The 20,533-nt window shown below is 59.4% G+C and overlaps 1 protein-coding gene across 2 annotated transcripts; it reads right to left on the bottom strand.

Moving 5' to 3' along the window:
• Positions 1–8,335: 8,335 nt before the first annotated feature.
• TMEM8B (transmembrane protein 8B) lies at positions 8,336–19,632 on the bottom strand. 2 transcript variants are annotated; one of them, XM_054283475.1, is made up of 13 exons: positions 19,568–19,632; positions 14,666–14,855; positions 13,397–13,604; positions 13,127–13,260; positions 12,733–12,992; positions 12,127–12,482; positions 11,732–11,828; positions 11,400–11,523; positions 9,939–10,081; positions 9,428–9,606; positions 9,196–9,342; positions 9,005–9,121; positions 8,336–8,834 (listed from the first exon to the last, which is right to left on the bottom strand). In XM_054283475.1, the coding sequence occupies exons 1-13, from the start codon at positions 19,617–19,619 to the stop codon at positions 8,499–8,501; spliced, it is 2,343 nt and encodes a 780-aa protein (XP_054139450.1). In that variant the 5' UTR covers positions 19,620–19,632; the 3' UTR covers positions 8,336–8,498. The 2 variants fall into 2 exon arrangements, with proteins under 2 accessions (XP_054139450.1, XP_054139451.1); XM_054283476.1 differs by lacking the exon at positions 19,568–19,632 and adding an exon at positions 17,927–17,958.
• Positions 19,633–20,533: the final 901 nt, after the last annotated feature.

Here is a 20,533-nt window from a genome sequence, read left to right as displayed (position 1 = left end):
GAAAGCACCAGTGTGCCTCAGCAGGATTTCAATGTTGCTGTTTAGTGGCCATGGGGCCTGGAGGATACTGCGCTGGGCAGCCTGAGCATACAACTCCTTCTGCCTCTGTCGCACACAGCAGCTTGGACAGGGCAGCTGAAACAAAACAGCCAGGGCAGCTAGAATGGATCCCTGGGGTAGTGGAGGCTTGGGGAGAGGATTTTTCCTCGGTTTTAATGGAGGATTTTTCCTTGTTTTTAGCCCATTCTGGAGCAAGTCAAAGCTGTACTACTCTCCTGATCCTCTCCCTCCTGCATGGTCTGCCCCATGTCCAGAGCCTATGTTCATGTCTAGAAGAATTGAATTAATAAAGCTGTTACCTGCCAGTGGCAGCAAGCTCTTTGCCCCTGTGCCTCGCTCCAGCCAGCACACAGTAACCTGGAGGTGATGATCTGTGCCCTCTTGAGCCCAGCCCTGTCTCACAAACCTGGGGTACAGCCAATGTGACCCAAATGGCTGCCCTGAGAGCAGCTTTGGGCTGTGTCTGTAGTTGCCTGACAATAGTTGAATGCTCAGTCCTGTGTCTTCCACACAGCATCAGCCACTTCTCTTCTCTTTCCTGTCCCAAAGACTGCCCCAAGGCCTGGGGTGACCTGGTGAGGGGTACACAGAACTCCTGGCCACAGCTCACCTGCAGCCCAGCTCTAATGGCCACCCTGATAAAGCCCCTGGCCACAGCAAAAGCACGAGGTATTGGCATTAGGAACCGGGCAAGGCTCTTGAGCCTTATGAAATCCTTCTCGTAATCTCCCAATATTGAAGGAGAGGTGTAGCAAGGTGGGTGTGACTCCCCCAGCACTCTGTGCACACACCACCCCCGCATCCTCACCTCAGTCCTCTCTCCCAGGCTGTTGGGTGCCCAAGGATGGGCCTGCATCCATTCAAGGTGGGTGTCCAAAGGGATGGATGTCTCTGGGTTCTCAGGCAACCCAGCTGGCCTTTGGCCCCTTCCCTACAGCACTTTCTTTTAAAAACATGTTTTTCAATGGAAATGGAATCACTTTCACCAGCAGCTCTTAGTTCTTCGTGTGTGGAACAGAAGGCAATGACAGAGTGTTTAGGTTCATGGACGTGACCTGAAGGTCTCACGTACCACAAAACAGCACCCAGAATCTCCCCCACCAAACAGCCATCCAGATGAGATGCAGCACAGCATGGATTAGGCAGAGGTATAATTCCAAAATCCAGAACTTAAGTGAAGCAGGAGAGGGTGTCTGAGGACAAGGAGAGGAAGCTGCTTTGATGTGTATCAGGATGTTTATCTTGATATCAAAAGCCCTAGTTCTCTTTTTTAATGAAGTTGCTCCTCCCTTTGAAGTGGATCCTCCTGTGCTATGCATGGCTGCAGCTTGGGGAGATCCTGCACAGACTTCACCCTCCTCAAATGTTAATTTTTCTCTTGTGATTTGCCTGAAAACTGTGAGACCAAAGTGAAAACTCAGGGATGAGAGCAGCCGAGCTGCCTTTGGACCTGCCAGGCAGAGGAAGGGGTCAGACGGATTTTTGAAGGCAGGTTGAAGGCAGGGTGAGACAGAGGACAGAGTCAGATTTTTGAAGGCAGGTTGAGGGCAGGGTGAGACAGAGGACAGAGTCAGATTTTTGAAGGCAGGTTGAGGGCAGGGTGCAGGGAGATGCTGTGCCTGGGAGCACCTCCCTGCAGCACCTACAGCCCCGGGGTGTACAAACATTTATGAGGTCCCTTGGGAGGAGGTAGGTGTTGCTCCAGGTCCTCCCCCACCACGGGGAGGAAGCCTCCAGCTCAGATTATCCATCTTCCCAACAGGAGACGGCTTCATTAGTTAATTAGAACAACAATCCTCATGGGCTCATCTGGGATTTGTAGTTGTGCTGGCAGGAGATTTGCTGACTGCAGGCAAGCCCTGGGGCAAAGCTGCTCAGGAGGACTCGGCACACGGAGCCCTCAGGGACTTACCTCCCTCCTTCCTGCTGAGCCAGGAGCCTCTGGATTGCACTTGTTCCAAGCCCATTTAATTTTAGCCAAAAACATTCCTCTTCAAAACGCAGAGCCTTGTGTTTTAGCTGTGGAGGTGATGAAGCATATTTATGTAAAGTAAGAATAATCTGTAATATTCCTCCCATTGTAGACACCTCTCTCAGCCCAACAGGAAGCTTCAATATGATTTCTCTAATGCAGGCTCCATTGAGAGCTCTGTTCACACATAACAACATATTGCCTAGCACTTAGGGCTCAAGGGAAATTTTAGTGGTAGTGTTTGAGTGGGGGGAAATGATTTTTAAGGGAAAACTTTAATCTGCAAGCCATAAAGGGAACAGTGGCTTTTCGTCTATGGACAGTGTTCTCAGCCTCTGCTAACTTGATTTTATCTTCCTCTGCAGGCTTGCTTCTTAAGATAAATTTATCCAGGATTGCATTTGGTGTAACAGCTTGATTTCTGTTGGTGCAAGGCTGATTTCTCACAAGAGCGACTGCCTTAATTTCCTACCAGTTCACAGCAAGTGCAGCTGCATTTTGTACTCGTAGACTTTGTCCTTGCAATCCCAGCCCTTCCTCTGCTCACCAGCCAGGATGTGCCAAGGCTGCTCCTTCAGCATCACCCCTCTGTGGGCCATAGATGTCTGCTTCAGGGATAGAAACACTTGGCTTCCTTGTGCTAACAGAAAGTGCTGTCAAGACTCACAGATCCTACCCCAAGATTCATCCAAAGGGGTAAATCTAAGCTGCAGCACTCTGATGCACCCCGGACATCCCCAAACTCTCATTGCTATGGCAACAATTTAGCAAATTTAGCACTGCAAAATTATTTGCAATTTTAAACTGTTGCCAAGATCTTCCTCAAAGGCTCTCTGCGGGTTGTTTTGCTCTTGTTTTTCATGTAACCTTCCCCCCCTTTCATGTGCTCTTCATTTTGGCACAGCTCCCTTCCTTGAGGGATGACCTTTCCCACCCATTTACTCACTCCGCTCTTTGGCCATGCTGGCCTTGCAAATCTTGTTAAAGGACATGTTCATTTACTGGAAGTCTCCAGCATGCGGATCTGAGCGGTTCTCATGCTGTCTGCAGGCAGCCTGCCCCCCTGGCTGTTCTATTAATTTCTCTTAGCAAGCTCCCTGATTTCTATGCAGTTCCCTTGATGAAGTTAAGCACGACTCAAGTGGTTTTTCCGCTCGACAGAGCAGGTCTTCAACAGCCCTCTTCTAAATTGCCAGGGATAAAATCCTGAGTCTAGCCCCCCCCTCAGGTTTCCCCACCAACCTCTCCAAGAAACTCAATTAGCAGCAGCTGAAAATCCTGATGCTTTGCATCACCAGCACATTTTCCTGATTTCCCATGTCTCGGTGTCCCCCTTTCCTGCCTGCTGCTCCCTTCCAGCCATGTGACCATGGCAGCTGCTGTTTGTCCCTTGACACACTCCCCCTGCAATGCTCTGGTCCCTGTGGGTACAGCCAAGCCTTTGTCCCTCATGCCCATGGCCCCTGCACCCTTACCCTGATGCCAAACTGGGCGTGCCCTGCCACTTTTGTGTTACCCCACTCCTCCAGGTGTTGTGACATGATGTGCTGCTGGGACAATGCTGGCTCTCAGTGCCCTGAGCTCCCCAACACCCCCTTGTCAGCTCTGGGCTGACTTTGCCATGCTCAGCTCTGTCTCAGTTCTGTGGCACAGGTACCCATGGCAGGCTATTTCCCAGGAACAGGGCCCCGGAGAGCTGCCCCACGGCACTGGAGCTGGGCTTTCTCCCAATGTATCTCCCATTTGTGAGTGCCTGGCTGCCAGCTGCTCCTCACCCAGCGTGCAGCAGACCGGGGTGAAGCTCTGAGGGGTCCCTGATCCCCTCTCCAGAGGATGGGGATGGCAGCAGGGAGGATGAGACCTGGAGCTGGGGCACGGGGCAGGAGGAGGGGTGAGCAAGCAGGCTGTGCATGGGCTCCCCCAGGGAAAACAGGGTCCCTTTGCATGCACAGAGCTGCGCCCCCAGGCTGGCCATGGTGCAGGCACTGCCTGCAGGGCTGAGGGACAGCCAGGGACCGAGCAGGGCAGGGCCAGTGCCTGTGAGCTGCACGGTGGTGCCAGCCGAGGGTGATGGATGGGGCTGTGTGGGGAGGGCAGTCAAGCCTTGCTACTCTGATGAGAAAATCATCGAGTGGCTGCAGGGTGCTTCAGGCAAACTGCAAAAATAAGAGAGCAGCCAGGGCATTCTCTGAGCCCTTCATCATCCCCCAAGCAGCACAGTGACAGCCGTGTCCGGCCAGGGAGCAAGCTCTGTCTGTATCCACCACGGGATTTACATTGACTGGGGCGGAAAGGCTTTGCCTCCCTGGGTCTGGCAGCACAGTGAGCAGGAGGGCTGAGCACTCCCAGCGCAGCTCCAGGGGATGATCTGTGCCTCTTGACCCGGGGTTTCATGAGGACACAGGGAGAAAATGCTGAGGCAGGGACAGCAGGGTTACACATCCCTCCCCACACACCTGCCTGGGGACTCACCAAGCCCCAGGTGACCGATCTGGTGACAGCCTCAGCCACCCTTCTGTTGGGAAATTTAGGAGACTAGAGAATGGAAAAGTACAAGACCGTGGCTAATTCCAAGTTCTGCACCTGCTAGATAGTGTGTCCTTGGGCCTAGCTGTAGTATGATAACAAATAGTGAAAGAGACATGAGAAAAGAGAGATGTAACCCCTAAGGAATGAGGAAGAGTTAATGGTATAATTTAACCAATAGATCGCTTGGCTTACAGAATATTCATACACTTATTATTTGCTGTATAAGTGTTTGATGCTTTCTTCAATAAACTGGACCTATGATGAACCAGCTGGTGTCCTGGTCCCCTTCCTTCGACACCCTTCCACCCACACCTCCCAGCCACGGCGCTTAGCAAGGGGCACAGCACCCCTGTGCACCCAGAGAGACCCCAAACCCTTGGACCTCCCACCAGCCCCCTCCCGCTGCTGCCTGGCCACGCACACGGGGGCAGGGAGAGGAGGAGGAGGAGGAGGAGGAGGAGGAGGAGGAGGAGGAGGAGGGCTGCCGGGTGCTGCCTGCGTGCGCGCAGTCTGCTGCAGGGCTCAATAATTCAGGCCTGACACGTTAAAGTTGCATGGCATGCAATTGCCATCTGCAACGACAGACTGCGTCAGGGCTGCTGGGAGATGAGCGCGGGCAGGAGGCGCTGGGCGGGCAGCGTGGGAGCGTCCGGCAGCCCCCGAGGAGGGCAAGGTGGGGGCAGCAGGCGGAGCAGCTCTTTAGCGGGGACTGGCGTGGGAGGAGGATGTGGCAGGAAGCACAACGCCACTGTTTGGGATGGACGTTTCCAAGAAACTTGAGTTGGAGCAGGGAGCGCTGGCCCGATGGCACTGACAGCGCAGGCAGGATGGAGCAGGGATGCAGCAATCAGGGGGATATTGCTCCCGGGGCTGCCGCCTTCTGGTGCATCCCATGTGCCCACTGCATCCCACCTGTCAGGACGGAGGCTGTAGAGACTTACGTTGCCCCACACTCGAGTCAAAAACTCTACCCAGCTGTGTCTGTCCCCAGGTCCCTGCCACCACCTGACCTGGAATGGCTCGAATCCCGCCCATCCCTCTCCAGCACTGAGGAAGCAAAGCTCCTCATCGGCTGTTCCGGGAGTTGGTTGCCATGGGGATGTCAGATGTACCTGGCTGTTATAGGGATACTGTTGCCATGGTTATGTGGTTGCTGTGCCTGGCAGAGGCAGGGATGGAACATCGGGAAAGCTGTTTACACTGGGAGGGTGGGACTCACAGAGACCCCAACTCTCTGAGCAGGAGGGGAAGGTGGGAGAGTCCAGCCTTCACCCCAAGTGCATCCTCAAGGGGCGGGGGCTGGAGGCTTTGGGGAACCGTGACAGAAAAGCTCATTAGACCCAGAGGGATGGACACACTGGTGCTCCTGACCTTGCCACAAAGGGGAGGTGAGTGAGGGGAACTGGAGTCCCTCGTGGTGTGTCCCAGGGAGAGGTGGGAGAGGCCCACACACCCCCTGTGCTGGGTGTCCCACAGGAGAGACCTGCTTCTCCATGCTTGGAGCAGGGAGAAAAACCCTTCCTGTCCCGCAGTACTGTGTGTTCTGCACTTGCACTGAGCTGCACCCTGAGCTAGGCAGGGGAATGGGGTTCTGCCCACCCTGGGACTGGGAGATGAAGTGAGGATGGGGATTCCCAGCTCTCAGCAGGCAGCCCATGGGCCCCCAGGGACGAGCTGGGCTGGCAGAGAGTGCCTGGATTCCCTCCAGTGCTGCTTGGCTGAGCTCCCTCCTGGGCAGTGCGGTCAGATGCGTGGCCTGTCCTTGAGATGAAAAATGCAGTTGCTGGTTTAATTAAAAGGAGAGGGAGCTCTGAGCTGCACCAGCTGCCCAGAAAAGCAGAGTCTAGCAGAGCTGGTGTGTGGCTCCTTCAGGCTCCCCTGGGCAGCTCTCCTGGCTAAAACCCTTGCCCACCTCTTCCAGGACCCCTCAAGGGTCCAGTCCCATATATGCCAGCCCCGTGGTGTCTGCTGTGGGGCAGGCAGGGGCTGTGCAGCTTCATGCACAGGGACAGATCATCCCACCACTGGCTCTGTTCTTGTAGAGTCTTCACAAATTTGACAAGCAGCAGGTTTGCACTTCAGCCCTGCAGCAGTGAGACAGGAGATGAGGGATGGGTAAGGGTGCTCCATGCAGCCCTGACACCTCCATGAAACTGGGGTGCACTGGTGTAGGACAAGCTTGTGCCCAGTGTGCGTTCCACTCCACCTCTTGCTGATGTGAAAGCTAAAGCTGAGCTCCTCATCCTCTGGGGGTTGCTACTGCCAGTGGGGTTGCAATTGGACTTAATTAAAAAATTAATCCTTAATCTGTCACCTGGCCAGACAGGACATTCTGTATGGCAGAGAGAGGGCTGGAGGGTGAGCTCAGGGGGAAGGAAAGTGGCAGATGGAGGTTCCCCAGTCCTTGTACAAAGACTGGGGTTCCTGCCCAGGCTGCCCAGCTTACTTCCACTCCAGGTTGGCTCCCCATGGGCATAGCCCCCACCAAGGCCCAGAGACAGAGGCAGCAAACCCCTGAACTCACCAGCACTGCCATGGTCCTCACCAGCTTATCCCTCCTCCTGCTCTGCCAGTCCCATCCCCACAGTCCCCACAAAGCCCCAAGCCCACCCTGCTCTGGCCAGCTGGGGCCCAGCTCCCAAGAAGCAGTTTTAATTAGATTGCAATCCTATTACATAGCTGCCTGCCTGCCTGCAGTTGCTAATCCTGTTAAGCATCCAGTAAATCTCCCTGTGCCGGGCTTTGTCCCCAGGGGTACAGGGAGGGGGGCTGCTGGCGGGTGGGCTCTGCTCAGCCAGGATGTGGCTGGGAGGATGCAAGCTTTGCCTCAGGATTCCACCATGAAGACGCCTGCAGGGCTGAGAAATTCTCAGGAGATTGGGGAAGTCCCCAGAGGGTGAGAAGTGTCACTGAAACTTTCCCTGTCCTTCCTGGACCCCTCTGAGCTGCTGATGCAGAGTGAAACCCCCCTGTCCTTGGGGTGCACACACAGCCCAAGAGTGTGTCACCACACCACGGTCACCACTGGCTGCAGCGGGTGCTGAGCCCGCAGGTCTGCCCGTGAGCCAGACAAGGAGCAGGGGCTGAGAAAGGGCTGTCCCAGCCGGGTCACAGGGTGCAGCCCATGCAGAGCCCTCCCACTGGAGCCCAGTGCCCTGCAGAGACAGCGTTGGGGGCAACAGCAGGGACACGGGGTCACTGGTCCGGGTGACAGTGACATGTGGGGTGCTGAGGCAGGCTGTCCCAGCACTGGGGTGACACCAACAGGCTGTGGGCTCCCGGGGGTGTGGCCTTTGAAGGCAGAGGCCTCTCAGAGCTCTGCATTGCCATGGCAGGCAGCAGCAGCACCCAGTGGCACCTACCCTGCTACAGCTATGGGCTTGCCACAGTCCTGCAGGCTTGGAGAGGATCCTGGATGCCCTGGTACAGCACAGCTGCTCCCAGGTCAGGCATTACAGCCATTTGTGAGGGCACAGTGCCCCAACAACGACATCCCAGCCTTGCAACCTGTCATGGCAGGAGCCAAAACACTATAGTCTCTGCTCCCCACCTCCTGCCAGCCACTTTGCTCTGTTGGAGCTGCATCAGCTCTAGAGCAGCCACCTAGAGCTGATGGGAGCTCTGACTGAGAGCCAGAGACTGTTGCCATTCCTCCCCTCCACACCGAACCATATCCCCTCAGCAACTCCATGGCCTGGCAAAGAGAGGAATGTGACCTAGCTCAGCCTTGAGACCCCACAGCTCTGCCCAGACTGAGCCACAGCAACCCCTGGAGACAAGTTCAATCAGGCTGTAATTGGAAGAACAGGTTGGCACAGGTGGCTGTGTGCCTGTCCAGAGGAGTCCTGGCACCCCAGACAGGGGTGGCCAGCAAAGAGAGTGGGTGCCGAGCCCCACAGGGCTGCTCTCCAGGACAGAGGAGTCTGAGCTGGTGCCATCAGCTGGTACAAATACTGTTGATGGAGGCCACAGCGGGGTCAACGAGGCCCAGCTCCTCCTGCTCGTTGATGCAGAGCTGGTACCCACAGCCCTTGCGCCGGGGCAGGGGCCCCAGGCGCCGGCTGGGCTTGGCACGGGGAGGCAGCAGGAAGCCGACGCTGCCGGCGATGAGCAGGTGCCAGATGCTGTGGATGTAGAAGTAGTTCTCCTCTGTCTCCACGAAGGCGTAGAGCAGCACGGCCGCCGCCGCGATCAGCGCGCCCGGGCACAGGTAGAAAGCCCAGCGCTTCCAGGTGGGAGGGTAGCAGTGGCGGCGACGGATGGTGCGAGCCGTCTGTGGTGGGGAGAGGACAGGCTGGAACAGGACACACAGCAGGGACAGGCACGGCCTCTGTGCCCTGGTGACACACACCTCAGGAGCCAGGGTTCATGGGGAAGGGTGAGGGCAGCAGAGGGGAGATGCTGAGCGCAGCCAGGATGGGAACGTAAGGGACATCATCTTACCCAAGCGACGGCCATTATCCCCAAAGCGAAAAGGCTGGGCCCCAGAAGGTTCCAGAGCCCGTGACGGTCCATCTGCAGAGCCATGGACAGGAGCATGGCCCCCAGCAGGTACAGCACCTGTGGGGCAGTGGAGCACCCATCAGGATAAATCTCTCCCACGCCTGCCCTGCATGCTCCCTCCCCACACTTGCCTGCTTGACTATGGGCTGGAGCCGGGCCATGGCGATGACAGTGACCCAGACAGACATGAGAGAGCCCAAGAAGTCACAAAACTGCAGCACATCATACTCCATGATGCAGAACACCACAATGCCCGGCTGGTCGCAGGCATGGTAAAACTGAGGTAGCAGGGAAAGGCTGTGAGAGCTGCCCTGCACAGCCCCAGCCCTTCGCCTGCCCCTCAGCTGCCCCACACACACTCACAGTGGAGAAGAACATGGTGAAGATGTAGACAGCAGCTTCTAGGAGGTAGTGGCTGCGGACAGCAATGGCCACGGGAGGCACAAACATGACATTGCTGAGGCACAGCAGCAGCGTGGAGAGGAGCTGGAAGCCGTAGGAGAAAGCCTCAGCATTGTCCGTGCAGCCCCAGCCGTTCCAGCCTGTGACCAGGGAGAGAGAGCTGCCATCAGCACTGCAGCACTCGCAGGGTCGGGGGGGTGAGCAGGGAACCCCCTTTCCAGCACCCTGCAGAGAGCTGGCACGAATGGACTACTGGGACACAAATGGTATCCCATGGGAGGGGAGGGGAAGGGAAGGGAAGGGAAGGGAAGGGAAGGGAAGGGAAGGGAAAGGAAGGGAAGGGAAGGGAAGGGAAGGGAAGGGAAGGGAAGGGAAGGGAAGGGAAGGGAAGGGAAGGGAAGGGAAGGGAAGGGAAGGGAAGGGAAGGGAAGGGAAGGACGCAGGGTCTGTGGGTGCCGGGCTCAGCTCTCACCAGCCTTGCACTCGCAGGCAGCGTACAGGTAGTTGTTGGTGCGCAGCAGCTTGCACTGGCCGTAGATGCCGCAGTCGTTGATGCAGGGTGAGAGGTAGGCACGCAGGTACACCTCAGCTGTCACGTTGGTGCACGGCTCAAACCTGCGGTGTGGGAGAAAGGGGTCAGCCCTCACCCTGTGCCCTTGAAGAGCTCCTGCCTCTACCAGAGCCACCTGTCTCACCCAGACTTGGCAGGTGATGGGAGACCGAGGGACTGGGCAAGCTTGAGAATGAGATTCTTTGGTGCTGCGTGGGTAGCTGAGAGCTGGTCCCCAAGGATCCTGAGTGCTTCAATTGTTTGTGCCAGCCTGAGTGAGCAGGAGGAACATGGCCATGCTTAAAGCTCCTCTGCCCTTAGCAGCACACTCAGCTGGTTCCTATTTCATTTGGCTTTTGCTGTGCAAACACAATACCCTGCCCTGCAATGGCCATTTGTGAGCCCATCAGGGAAGGACTGACTGTGGCTGGCAACTCAGCGTGAACTAGAAACGCAGCAGAGGAGTCAGAGCAGGCACACCAACCCCACTGCCCAGGGCTGCCCCTGCACCAGACTCTGGGCACTGCCAGCACTCCTCAGCTCCAGCACACCCCGAGCACAGCAAGCCCCACAGGCTGACAGCATGTACCAGCTGCTGGCTGGGCACACACAGGCGCCCCAACACGCACAGGTATGCACACAGTGCCAGCCGCACATGGGTCTGCTGTCCACTGACTGTGCCCTCACACAGTCTAATCAGCACATGTGTGCGTGCAGAACACACACAGCCCTGACTGCTTCAGCAAAGCCCTGACTGCTTGTGCAAACCAGAACATGCACACAGAGATGGCTGCACATATGCCCCCAAACATGCATGCAGCACCATCCGCACTCGTGCATCCTTGCACGTACAGAAACACACACACGCCAGCCTCACTCTTCCACAAGGCTGCAGGCAGACACAGAGACCAGGAACAGAGCCACAGCAGTCCCTGGAGATGCTGAGCAGAGCCCCAGCCTGACCAGAGATGGCCCCTCACTGGCAGAGCAGAGCCCTGTCCTCCCAGCGACAGCCCGGTCCCCTCCCAGGCACGGGTACAGATGGGCCGTGCCGCGGACGGGGGCGGAGAGAGAGGCGCTGACAGATGCCCGGCGTTCGCGGGCTGACAGGCGCTTCCTAACCGCGAGACAGAGGGAAGAGCCGCGGGGACCCGCAGATGGCCAGGCAGACGCGAGCCGGAGCCATCCGTGCCCACGCAGCGCTCGCGCGGTGACACGCGGTGACACGCGGTGACACACGGCCCGCAAAGCCACGTGCACGCAATGAGCGGAGACAGCAGCGCAGGGCACAGGCGCACCCACAGACCCAGGGCACGCACGGGTGACAGTGAGGACACCCCCCTCGGGGCACAGGGAGGGGATGTGCTGCTCTGGGGCTCTTACCCGTGCTCCGTGGCACAGAGCGAGCGCAGGCTCAGGTACCAGCTGCCGGTCTGTGGGTAGGGGATCCGCAGGCGGCTGAGGCTGGCTGTGGCATTAACGGAGAGCAGGAAGCCTGCCAGAGACTCTGTGGGGCAGAAGAGCTCGGGGTGAGCAGAGCAAGGTGCAGCCACCTGCCCTGGACAGAGCTGGAGCAGGGACAGGGTACCCTGTGCCTGGCTCCAGGGCCACATGCCCCCATGGCCTCTGCAGCCTCCCCTCAGCCAGCCTTGTGCCAGACACAGAGGTTGTGACCCCATGGACATGGCAGGATGGACATGCAGAGCCCAGCCTACCTGTCTCACAGGTGACCGAGGTGTTGTCACCAGATGTCAGTGGGACTCCATGGTTCAGACACCCAAACACTGTCACATTCTCACCACACAAGGAGCTCTGACGGCAGAGGAGATGGCCTTAAACCAGTGCCAGGGCTGTCCCCTGCTCTGACAGCACTTGGATCACAGCACACCACCTAGCAGTGCCCTAACCCACTGCCCTTCACCCAAGAACACCCCAAACCTGGGCCTTGGAGCACCCTAATCCATTCTCCATCACCCAAAAACTTCACAACCACTGCCTGTGACCCCAAATATTGTTCTCTGCCCTGCTGCAGCCTTGACATCACCCATCTTCCATCCTGCCCCCCATCCCAAGCCACCCTGACTCCCCAGGGTATATGTGGCCACCTCACCACGTTGAGCCGCAGCTCCAGGTTGAGCACCCCACCACTGTCCAGCACTGGCAGGAGGTTGATGACGAAGACAGCGGGGCGGTCGGGCGGCACTGACACGTTGGGCCCGAAGAAGATGTAGAAGTGGACAGAGAAGGTGTCCAGCTCGTTGCGCAGCGTGGGCCGGACGGGCCAGCACCGCCCCTCGGTGTGCAAGGTGACAGGGATGGGGAGCGGGTGCTTGGTGTCGTTGGGGCTGGTGGGTGGAGGGCTGTCCCCCAGCGCCAGCCCGCCTGCCGAGCCGAAGGAGTGGGGCATGTTCATGGAGGCGCTGGAGGGCAGGAAGGGCGGCCGGGCCAGGCTGGGTCGGGAACAGTCTGGAGGGACAGAGCCATCAGCCTAGGCACCACACAGCCCCAGCCCACTCTTAGTTCCCACCTTTCCTTCTTGCCCGCCATTCATCTTCGTGTGTAACCCAGCCCCAACACCTCACAGCATTCCCATCCCAGCAGAGCTGGGTATAACCTTGTGCCCAGTTGCAGACAGATCCTGAGGGCATCCTTTAGCCCCCACACCAAAGCAGAGTCAAGACCATGCCTCCACCAACACCTCCACACGCACCCTCACCTGTGAGCTGCACGGTGACCTGGAAGGAGATGGTGCCCGGCACCCCAGGGTGTTTCTCCACCAGCACGTAGTACCAGTGCTGCCAGAAGGGCAGGTCCTGTGCCAGCTGGCAGGGAGTGTGTTCCCGGCAGTCCAGGGCTGTGGAGTTGTGCAGGGGAGGAGCCTTGGCCCGCACACGCAGCCAGAGTGGGCAGCCCTCGGCCCCACGGCACCGCAGCACCTCCACAAGCACTCGCGATGTGTAGCTGGGCACAAAGACCCTGCGGGACAGCAGTGCCAGGCTGTGCCCATCACTACGGACTAACAGGGCTGGGGAGGGAAGCCAGAGGGATGGGACACCCCCATCTCCCCACCCTGACAATGCCCCCTCCATAGGTGACCTTCTCACACTCACTTGTAGAGGCAGGAGCGGTTGTGGGGGGCCATGCTCTGCTCGGTGACATGACCGGGGTACAGCACCGCGATGTTCACCAGGCGCTGCACGATGAGCTGTGGCTGGAAGAGATACTGGCACTCCTCGTAGAGCCCCTGCAGCAGAGCAGAGTCAGCACAGGGCAGGGGGCACAGGGCACTGCCCCCACTTGGGACACCTGCCCTGGGCACTGCCGGCACAGAGCAGTCAGACCCCAGCCCTGCCCCACCATGATCCCTCCAGGCCCTTCACCTTAACGGAGATCTTGCCCTCATCCTTGGGCAGGTGGGCAGCCAGGAACCAGTCCCCGGGCAGTGGGCTGGTGACATTGAAGACGCCTGTGGTGCGGTTGGGCAGGGTCCAGGTGAGGGTCAGTGCAAAGGAGCCAGGGACGACCGTGTCCCTGGGGAAGTGCGTGTGCAGCGGGTTAATGACAGAGGGAGCCCCTGAGCGGAAATACCTGCAGGAGAGACAGCAGTCAGCAGGGTGTAGGCTGGCCAGTGTGTCCTACATGTGGGTGTCTTCCTGTGTGCTTAAAGACATCTGGGAAGCTGGGACCTTTCTGGAGACTGAGCCTTCCTGAGTGGGTGTTCAAGCAAAACAGTTCATCTATGACAGGCACAGAAGAGTGGAGCCTGCATTGGTCCTGGGAAGATGAATCATGGGGAGAGAGCGTACACGTTGTCTGGGTTTTGGCTGGGATAGGGTTCATTTTCTTCTGAGTGGCTGGTACAGTGCTGTGTTTTGGATTTAGTATGAGAACAATGTTGATAACACACTGACGTTTCAGTTGTTGCTCAGCAGCGCTTACCCTAAAGCCCTTTTCAGTGTCTCATGCTCCACCAGAGAGCGGGTGCACAAGATGTTAGAAGGGAGCATGGCCTGGAGAGCTGACCCAAACTGACCAAAGTAACATTCCATACCATACAGAATATATTCTGTTCCATACAGAGATCCTGCCCAGTGTATAAACTTGGGAGAGTTGGCATGGAGCCACCAACCACTGCTGGGGGGGCAGGTTGGGCATCAGTCAGCATGTGGTGAGCAATTGTGTGATGAATCACTCATCTTTCTCGGGTTTTATTTCTCTCTCTCCTTTTTGTTACTGTTGTTATTATTATTATTTTTGTAGCTGTTTTATAATTAGTGATATTGGCATATTTATTTTGATTAGTTAACTGTTTTTATCTCAACCCACGAGTTTTACTTTTTTTCCATGATGTTCTCCTCCCCACTGGGGGAGCAGGGGGGATTGAGCGAGCAGCTTCATGGTACTCAGCTGGCAACCTGCTCTAGTGGAACACGTCCCATGGTAGCAGGTTGGAACGAGATGATCTTTAATGTCCTTTCCAACCCAAAGGATTCTGTGGTTCTATAATTCTTTGACTCTATAGGTACACGTGCTTGTGCAAGCAAAGAAGCAGGCAAGAGCAGGCAAGCTGAGGGGGCTGAGGGGCAAATCCAGGCAGGAGCAGCAGAGGCAGGCAGGAAGGATACAGGCAGGCTAGGCTGCTTACTCACACGGTGATGCTGCGGTCTGGGCATTGATCCCCAAAGGTGCCACCTTGCTCCTTGAAGGTGATGAGGTTCCAGACGGCGATGACTGTGTCCTCGGGAATGTGGAAGTGGAAGAGCTCGATGCTGGCAAAGGAGCGGAAGGGGCTGAGCTTGCGTGGTGTGCGGGTGAAGTAGTCGGTCACAAAGAGCCCGTCTGCAAAGGACACCCAAGCGGCTCTCAGTGGGGCAAAGGGTTGGGGAGGGGGTTGTGGAGCGCCCCCCCAGAGCAGGCCCACCACCCAGGCTCTGATTGTGTCACAAGCATCCAGCAGCCTGGAGGCAGGAGGGGCTGGGACAGTGCCTTTTCAGTGAATGCCCAGGGCTGATGTCAGCTGTCCCCAGCTGTGTCACCCAGCCCTGGCACAGTCTGCATCATTCCTGCTTCAGCACAGCCCCAAGCCCAGTTCACTGAACTGCGGGCACTGATTTGTAGCAGCCTGAGGAGCCCACGGTCCTGGCTGCTCATGCTCTGCTCCCTGCATTTTACCTGTAATAGCACAGGGACATTCTTCATGGCTTCAGCTATGCCCTAGCAGGTCAGCTCCCACAGGAACACTCCTTCCCCCTCATCTGCCTGCTGGGGAAGCTCAGCACCGAGCCCATCATAAAGTGCAGACGTTCATCCTTGAGCCACAAGAAGGAGCAGGCAGAGCACTTCCTGCGCTGCCTCCCAGCTCTCCCATGGTTTGTGGAGGAGGAACGGTGCACATATGTGTGCACATATGCACACGTGGGTGCTGTCTGCGTGCACGGCAGAGTGGAGGCGTGCAAGCCCACGCCCAAGGGGGTGTGTGCCTGTGCACAGCCCCATGTCTGAAAGACGCTTCCTGCAAGCCCACGGCACGGGGGGGGCCACCTCCCCCTGACAAGCTGCCTGACAGGTCGATTTTCAGGGATTTCCAGGAGCCCCAGCAGCAGTGAGACAGCCACTTCTTTGTCACAAGGGAGAGCAGGACTCGAGACAGGAGCCATAACTTCACCTACCATTACCACGCTACACCAGTGCCAGCCTGGGAGACCCATCCGTTTTTCTCTAGAGACACAGCAAGAATGAGATACCCCTCTTCACAAGCTACTGGAAAGGGGGAGGCCAGCAAGGGTGGGCTGGGAGCAGGTCTGTGCCCAGGAGGACTTGTCCAGTATGAAGTGGGATAGCTGAGAAGAGGGTCTGCTTTGCACTACATGTTCTTGGCTGGGAGTGTGCGCATGTGCTTGTATGCACGTGTGTTTGTGCTGCATGTGTGCAGCCCCAGCAGGCTGTACACTGACATGCATCTGCTCCCTTGTCTGGAACAAAGGCAGCTCCCCCTCCCCTTCACTCCCAGCCGGCACAAGCCAGGCATGAAACACCTGTGTCCTCAATGCAAGAGCATCCGATCCCAATTTCTCCACCAGGAACCACCTGGTCACTCCACAGCCCCACGTGGGGACAGTGACCTGGCAGGGGACCCCAGGGAGGGTCTTGAACACAACTCCAGAAGGGGAACTGGGGGAAGGACCCGGAGCTACCCAGTGCCAGCACAGCCCCCCTACGCTCTCTCACCCAGGGCAAGGTGAGGGATGTGGTTGCACGGAAAGGGACAGTCTGAGGTGGCATGGCAATGCAGCCAGAGCAGGGGAAAGGTGCTGAAGGATGGACCGGGATTACTATCCATGGAAGCGCAGTGGATGGAAGGAGAAAAGCCAAAGCCCCTCTGCTTCAGGCCGCCAGCGGCCAGAGCCGCAGGACCCCAGCCCCGCTGCTACAGCCTCGGGTCGCGGCCGGCGGTCAGCACCGCGGACAGCTCCGCGCCGGCGGTCAGCACCGCGCGCAGCTCCCGCTGCCGCCCCGCCGCGGCACCGGGCACCGGCAGCCCCGGCCAGCTTCCCTCCTTCCCGGGGGATGCCCCCTCGAAGCCCCCAAGTATCCTTCCGCATCTCAGTCACTAAGCCAGCCCCCTGCCCCACAGCCTGCTCCTGGTCTCATACTGTCGCTGATGTGTCCCCCGCACATCCTGACGCCCCGCTGGACACCCACCCCCGCTTCTGCAGGTTGTCCATCTCCGCTGCCCCCTGCGCGCACACAGCCTCCTGCCCTGCATCTGCAACCCCCCGGGCACACTCTCTGCCCACGCACAGGCCTCCGTCCCAGGGCGTTCCACAGCCTGTGCACTGCCTGCGTCCTCCTCGCACACACAACTATGCACTCCACTGCTCATCTCCAAGGCAAGTCTCCGTGCCCCACTGCATGAGTACACCGTGCCCCACTGCAGGCACATCCATGCATCCCATTCCACAGACATCCAGTACCGTGTGCACAGGCATCCCTGTGTCCCATTATGCAAACAGCCCCCTGCACACGCATCTCTGCCCATCGCACCCACCTCACGACCCAGTGTAGGTGTACCCTGTGTCCTATGACACCCCACACCCAGCTGGGGACACCTCTGTACTCTGCAGCATATCTGCCCCAAACTGCACGCTGCCCCATCCCTTGTGCCACACTCACCGTGTCCCATCACAGGTGCACCCCACATCCCAGGACGCCATCCCCCCCCAGCTGCACCCTTGCGCTCCATTCTCACCCACACCCTGCCCCACTGCATGCAAACCTCACATCCCATTGCTCGTGTAGCTCATCCCAAGCTACGCATTCCAAGCGCATCCCCTGACCCCCACCACATGGCGCCCCGCACCCCACACCTGCAGCCCTTCTGCCTACCCCATCTCACCCACTCCCTGCCCCACCGCACGCACACCCCGCATCCCATTGTTCGTGTACTTCACACCCATCCCAAGCTCATCCCTCTGCCCCGTGACTCACACCTCCAGCCCTCCTGCCCACCGCGCACACCCTCGTGCTCCATTCCCACTTGGCCCCCGCCCCACATCCCATTGCCCGTCTGCATGCACACCCCACATCCCATTGCCCGTCTGCCTCACGCCCACTACCCGCTCATCCCGCTGCCCCACGGCGCGCTGTCCTGTGCTCCACCGCACGGACCCCGCGCCCCGTGCCTGCATCCCCCTGCCCACCGCGCACATCCCGGCGCTCCAATCCCACCCCCGCACTGCGCGCACACCCCACATCCCACGGCTCCCGTTCCAAGTTCATGCCCTGCGTCCCGCCGCACGCACTCCGCGCCCCACAGCTCCTGCCCAGCGCACACAGCCCCGCGTTCCGTCGGCAGCCGCCCCCCGCCCCACTGCGCGCACCCCACACCCCACGGCTCCCGCGCCTCGCACCCATCCCGAGCTCATCCCTCGCGTCCCGCCGCACGGAGGGAGCCCCGCTCTCCGCTCCGCCGCCTCTCCCACCCGCCGCACACGCGTTCCCCGCGGTACCGCCGAGCCCCCGCCGCGCCGGCACCCTCGGCGTGCGCTCCCGCGCCCCGTCCCGTGCCCGCCCCGCCGCCCCACACCCGCGCCCCCCGCCCCGGTCTCCCGGCGGCGCTCACCGGCGGCGGGCGGCGGCAGGAGCAGGAGCGGCAGGAGCAGCAGCGGCAGCGGGAGGCGCTGCCCGCCGCCCCCGCCGCCCCGCCGGGCCATCGCCGCCGCCGCCGCCGCGGCTGCCGTGGGGCGCGCGCCTCCGGCCGCCCCGCCGCGCACCGGCGGCCCTGACGTCACCCGCCCCGCCCACCAGGCCAGCCTCCCGCGCAGCCATTGGCCATCTGGCACGTCAATCACCGGCGGCCGCGTCACGCCCCGCCCACCCCGAGAGACAATTTCCCCCGCCCCGTTCCCCCCGGGATGGACCCGGCGCTGACCGGGGCACGGGGGGACAGCGACGCGAGCGGGAATGGAGATGGGAGGCTGCAGGAAAGGGACACCGGGCTGGAACCCGAGATATGGGCTGGGAACTGGGGCACAGGGCTGGGGACAGGGACACGGCGCTGGGGACACGGACATGGGGTTGGAACAGAGCCGGGAACGGGGGCACAGGGCACGGAGACACCGTCTGGGGCAGGGACACGGGCTGAGGCCGGGAACAAGACGCTGAGGGCAGGAATGTGTGGTGCTGGAACTGGGATACGGGCTAGTAAGGGGGTCGCAGGGCTGGGGGCAGGAACATGTCCCTGGAACCGAGATATGGGCCCAGGAATGGCGTCACAGGGCTTGGGACAGGGACATGGTGCTGGTGACAAGGATATAGGCTGGGAACAGAGATATGGTGCTGAGGGACATGAACATGGGGCTGCAGACACGGACATAGGTTGGGGGATAGGGACACGGGCCTGGGGACAGGGATTTGCCCTGGGCACACAAATATATAATGGAGAGGGACATGGAGCTGTTGGCATGCCCTGGAATCAGGGAAAGGAATGGGAGGCAATGAGGGCTACCCATAGAGCTGGAGGTAATGGGGCTACCTACCCCACAGGGGGCTGTGTAAGCGGGTCAGGTGGTTTTCTACCAGTGGCTACCACCTTCTTAAAGCAAATTGTAATTGTAATTGCCTGCAGGGATGAGGGCATCTTGACTGGAAACGATCTCATCACACTTTCCCAAACTCCCCTGACATCATCCCCAGACTCCCCTGACATCACCATCCTCCTGGGCCACAGTGGAGGCTGCAGGGAATGCTACTGCTCATGGGAATGCTCCTCTCTCATCCTGTGCTCCCCACGGGGCACCCTGGGAGCTGCAGAAGGAGCAGCCACCCCAGCAAACCTCCCCAGAGCACAGCCCCTCTCCAGGCATGGCTGGGGGTTCCATCACCAGTGCAGATCACAGCTCTGGGGCCAGTGGCCTCTGGCACAGGGATGTACAAGGACCATTGAGGAGAGAGCTGGTCATGCTCTCCTTGGGAAATGGACAAGGGAGATTGTCCCCCTTCCAGGTACTCTCCAAAGCTCCAGGGTCCCATCAGAGCCCCATGGGACTAACCTGAACCCTGTGTGGGTTCCCATGGGGGCCCGGGGCCAGGTGGGTCCCTCATGGGAAGGCAGCAATGACCCTGTGGGAAGGAAGGAGCATAGAGCCAGGGTGAGAGTGGGTTCACTGAGGCCAGGCAGGGGTGAGGAAAGGCAGGCTGGGACTGGGGACTGGCACACCCTCAACCTTCCAGGAGCTGCACTTCAACTCCTCAAGCCCCAGATATTTGAGACTGTCCCATGGCCCCACACACCCCACTGGAGTGTGGGGTGCCCCATGGCCACACAACTGGGGCCACGGAAAACCAGGTGTGCCCTTGGCAGAACGCACAGGGGCTTTCACTGCTCTCGAGGGGAGCAGAGGGGAGGAAACAACGCCCGTCCTCCTGCCCGTGCCGCGGTGGGGCCCTGTCCTGATGATCCCCCAGTGCCGGTCCTGGTCCCACCCTATCTCGCTGTTCCCTGTGCCCAGTCCTCTCCCAGTTCCACCATCTCTCCTGCCTGTCCCGGCCCGTTCCCATCCCGGTCCCACCACTTCCCACGCCTGCTCCCGTTCCCATCCCAGTTCCACCACTTCCCCTGCCCATTCCCGTTCCTATTCCCATTCCCCTTCTCGTTGCCGTTGCCGTTCCCGTCCCGGTCCCACTCCTTCCCTCACCCGTTGCCGTTCCCGTCCAAGTCCCATCCCGTTCCAGTTCCCATCCTGTTCCCGTTCCCGTTCCCGTTCCCGTTCCCGTTCCCGTTCCCGTTCCCGTACCCGCTCCCGCTCCCGTACCCGCTCCCGCTCCCGTCCCTCTTCCCCTGCCGGCCGTGCGCTTTTACCCTCCGGCCGCCAGGGGGCGGTAGCGCCCCGCGTGGCCGTGCCGCTGGCGGCGCTCTGTCCCGCGCTGTTCCCGGGTGCTAATTGGTGGCGGCGGCAACAGCGCGACGGTGACGTCATTCTCGGTGGCCGCTCCGTCCCCGTGGGTAGTGGGAGCGC

The sequence above is a fragment of the Melozone crissalis genome, unplaced genomic scaffold (assembly GCF_028551555.1).
Source record: "Melozone crissalis strain CALT ecotype California unplaced genomic scaffold, PUWL_Pcris_2 ptg000036l_1, whole genome shotgun sequence".
NCBI classification, from domain to species: Eukaryota; Metazoa; Chordata; class Aves; order Passeriformes; family Passerellidae; genus Melozone; species Melozone crissalis.
This window is presented reverse-complemented; position numbering and strand designations above follow the sequence as displayed.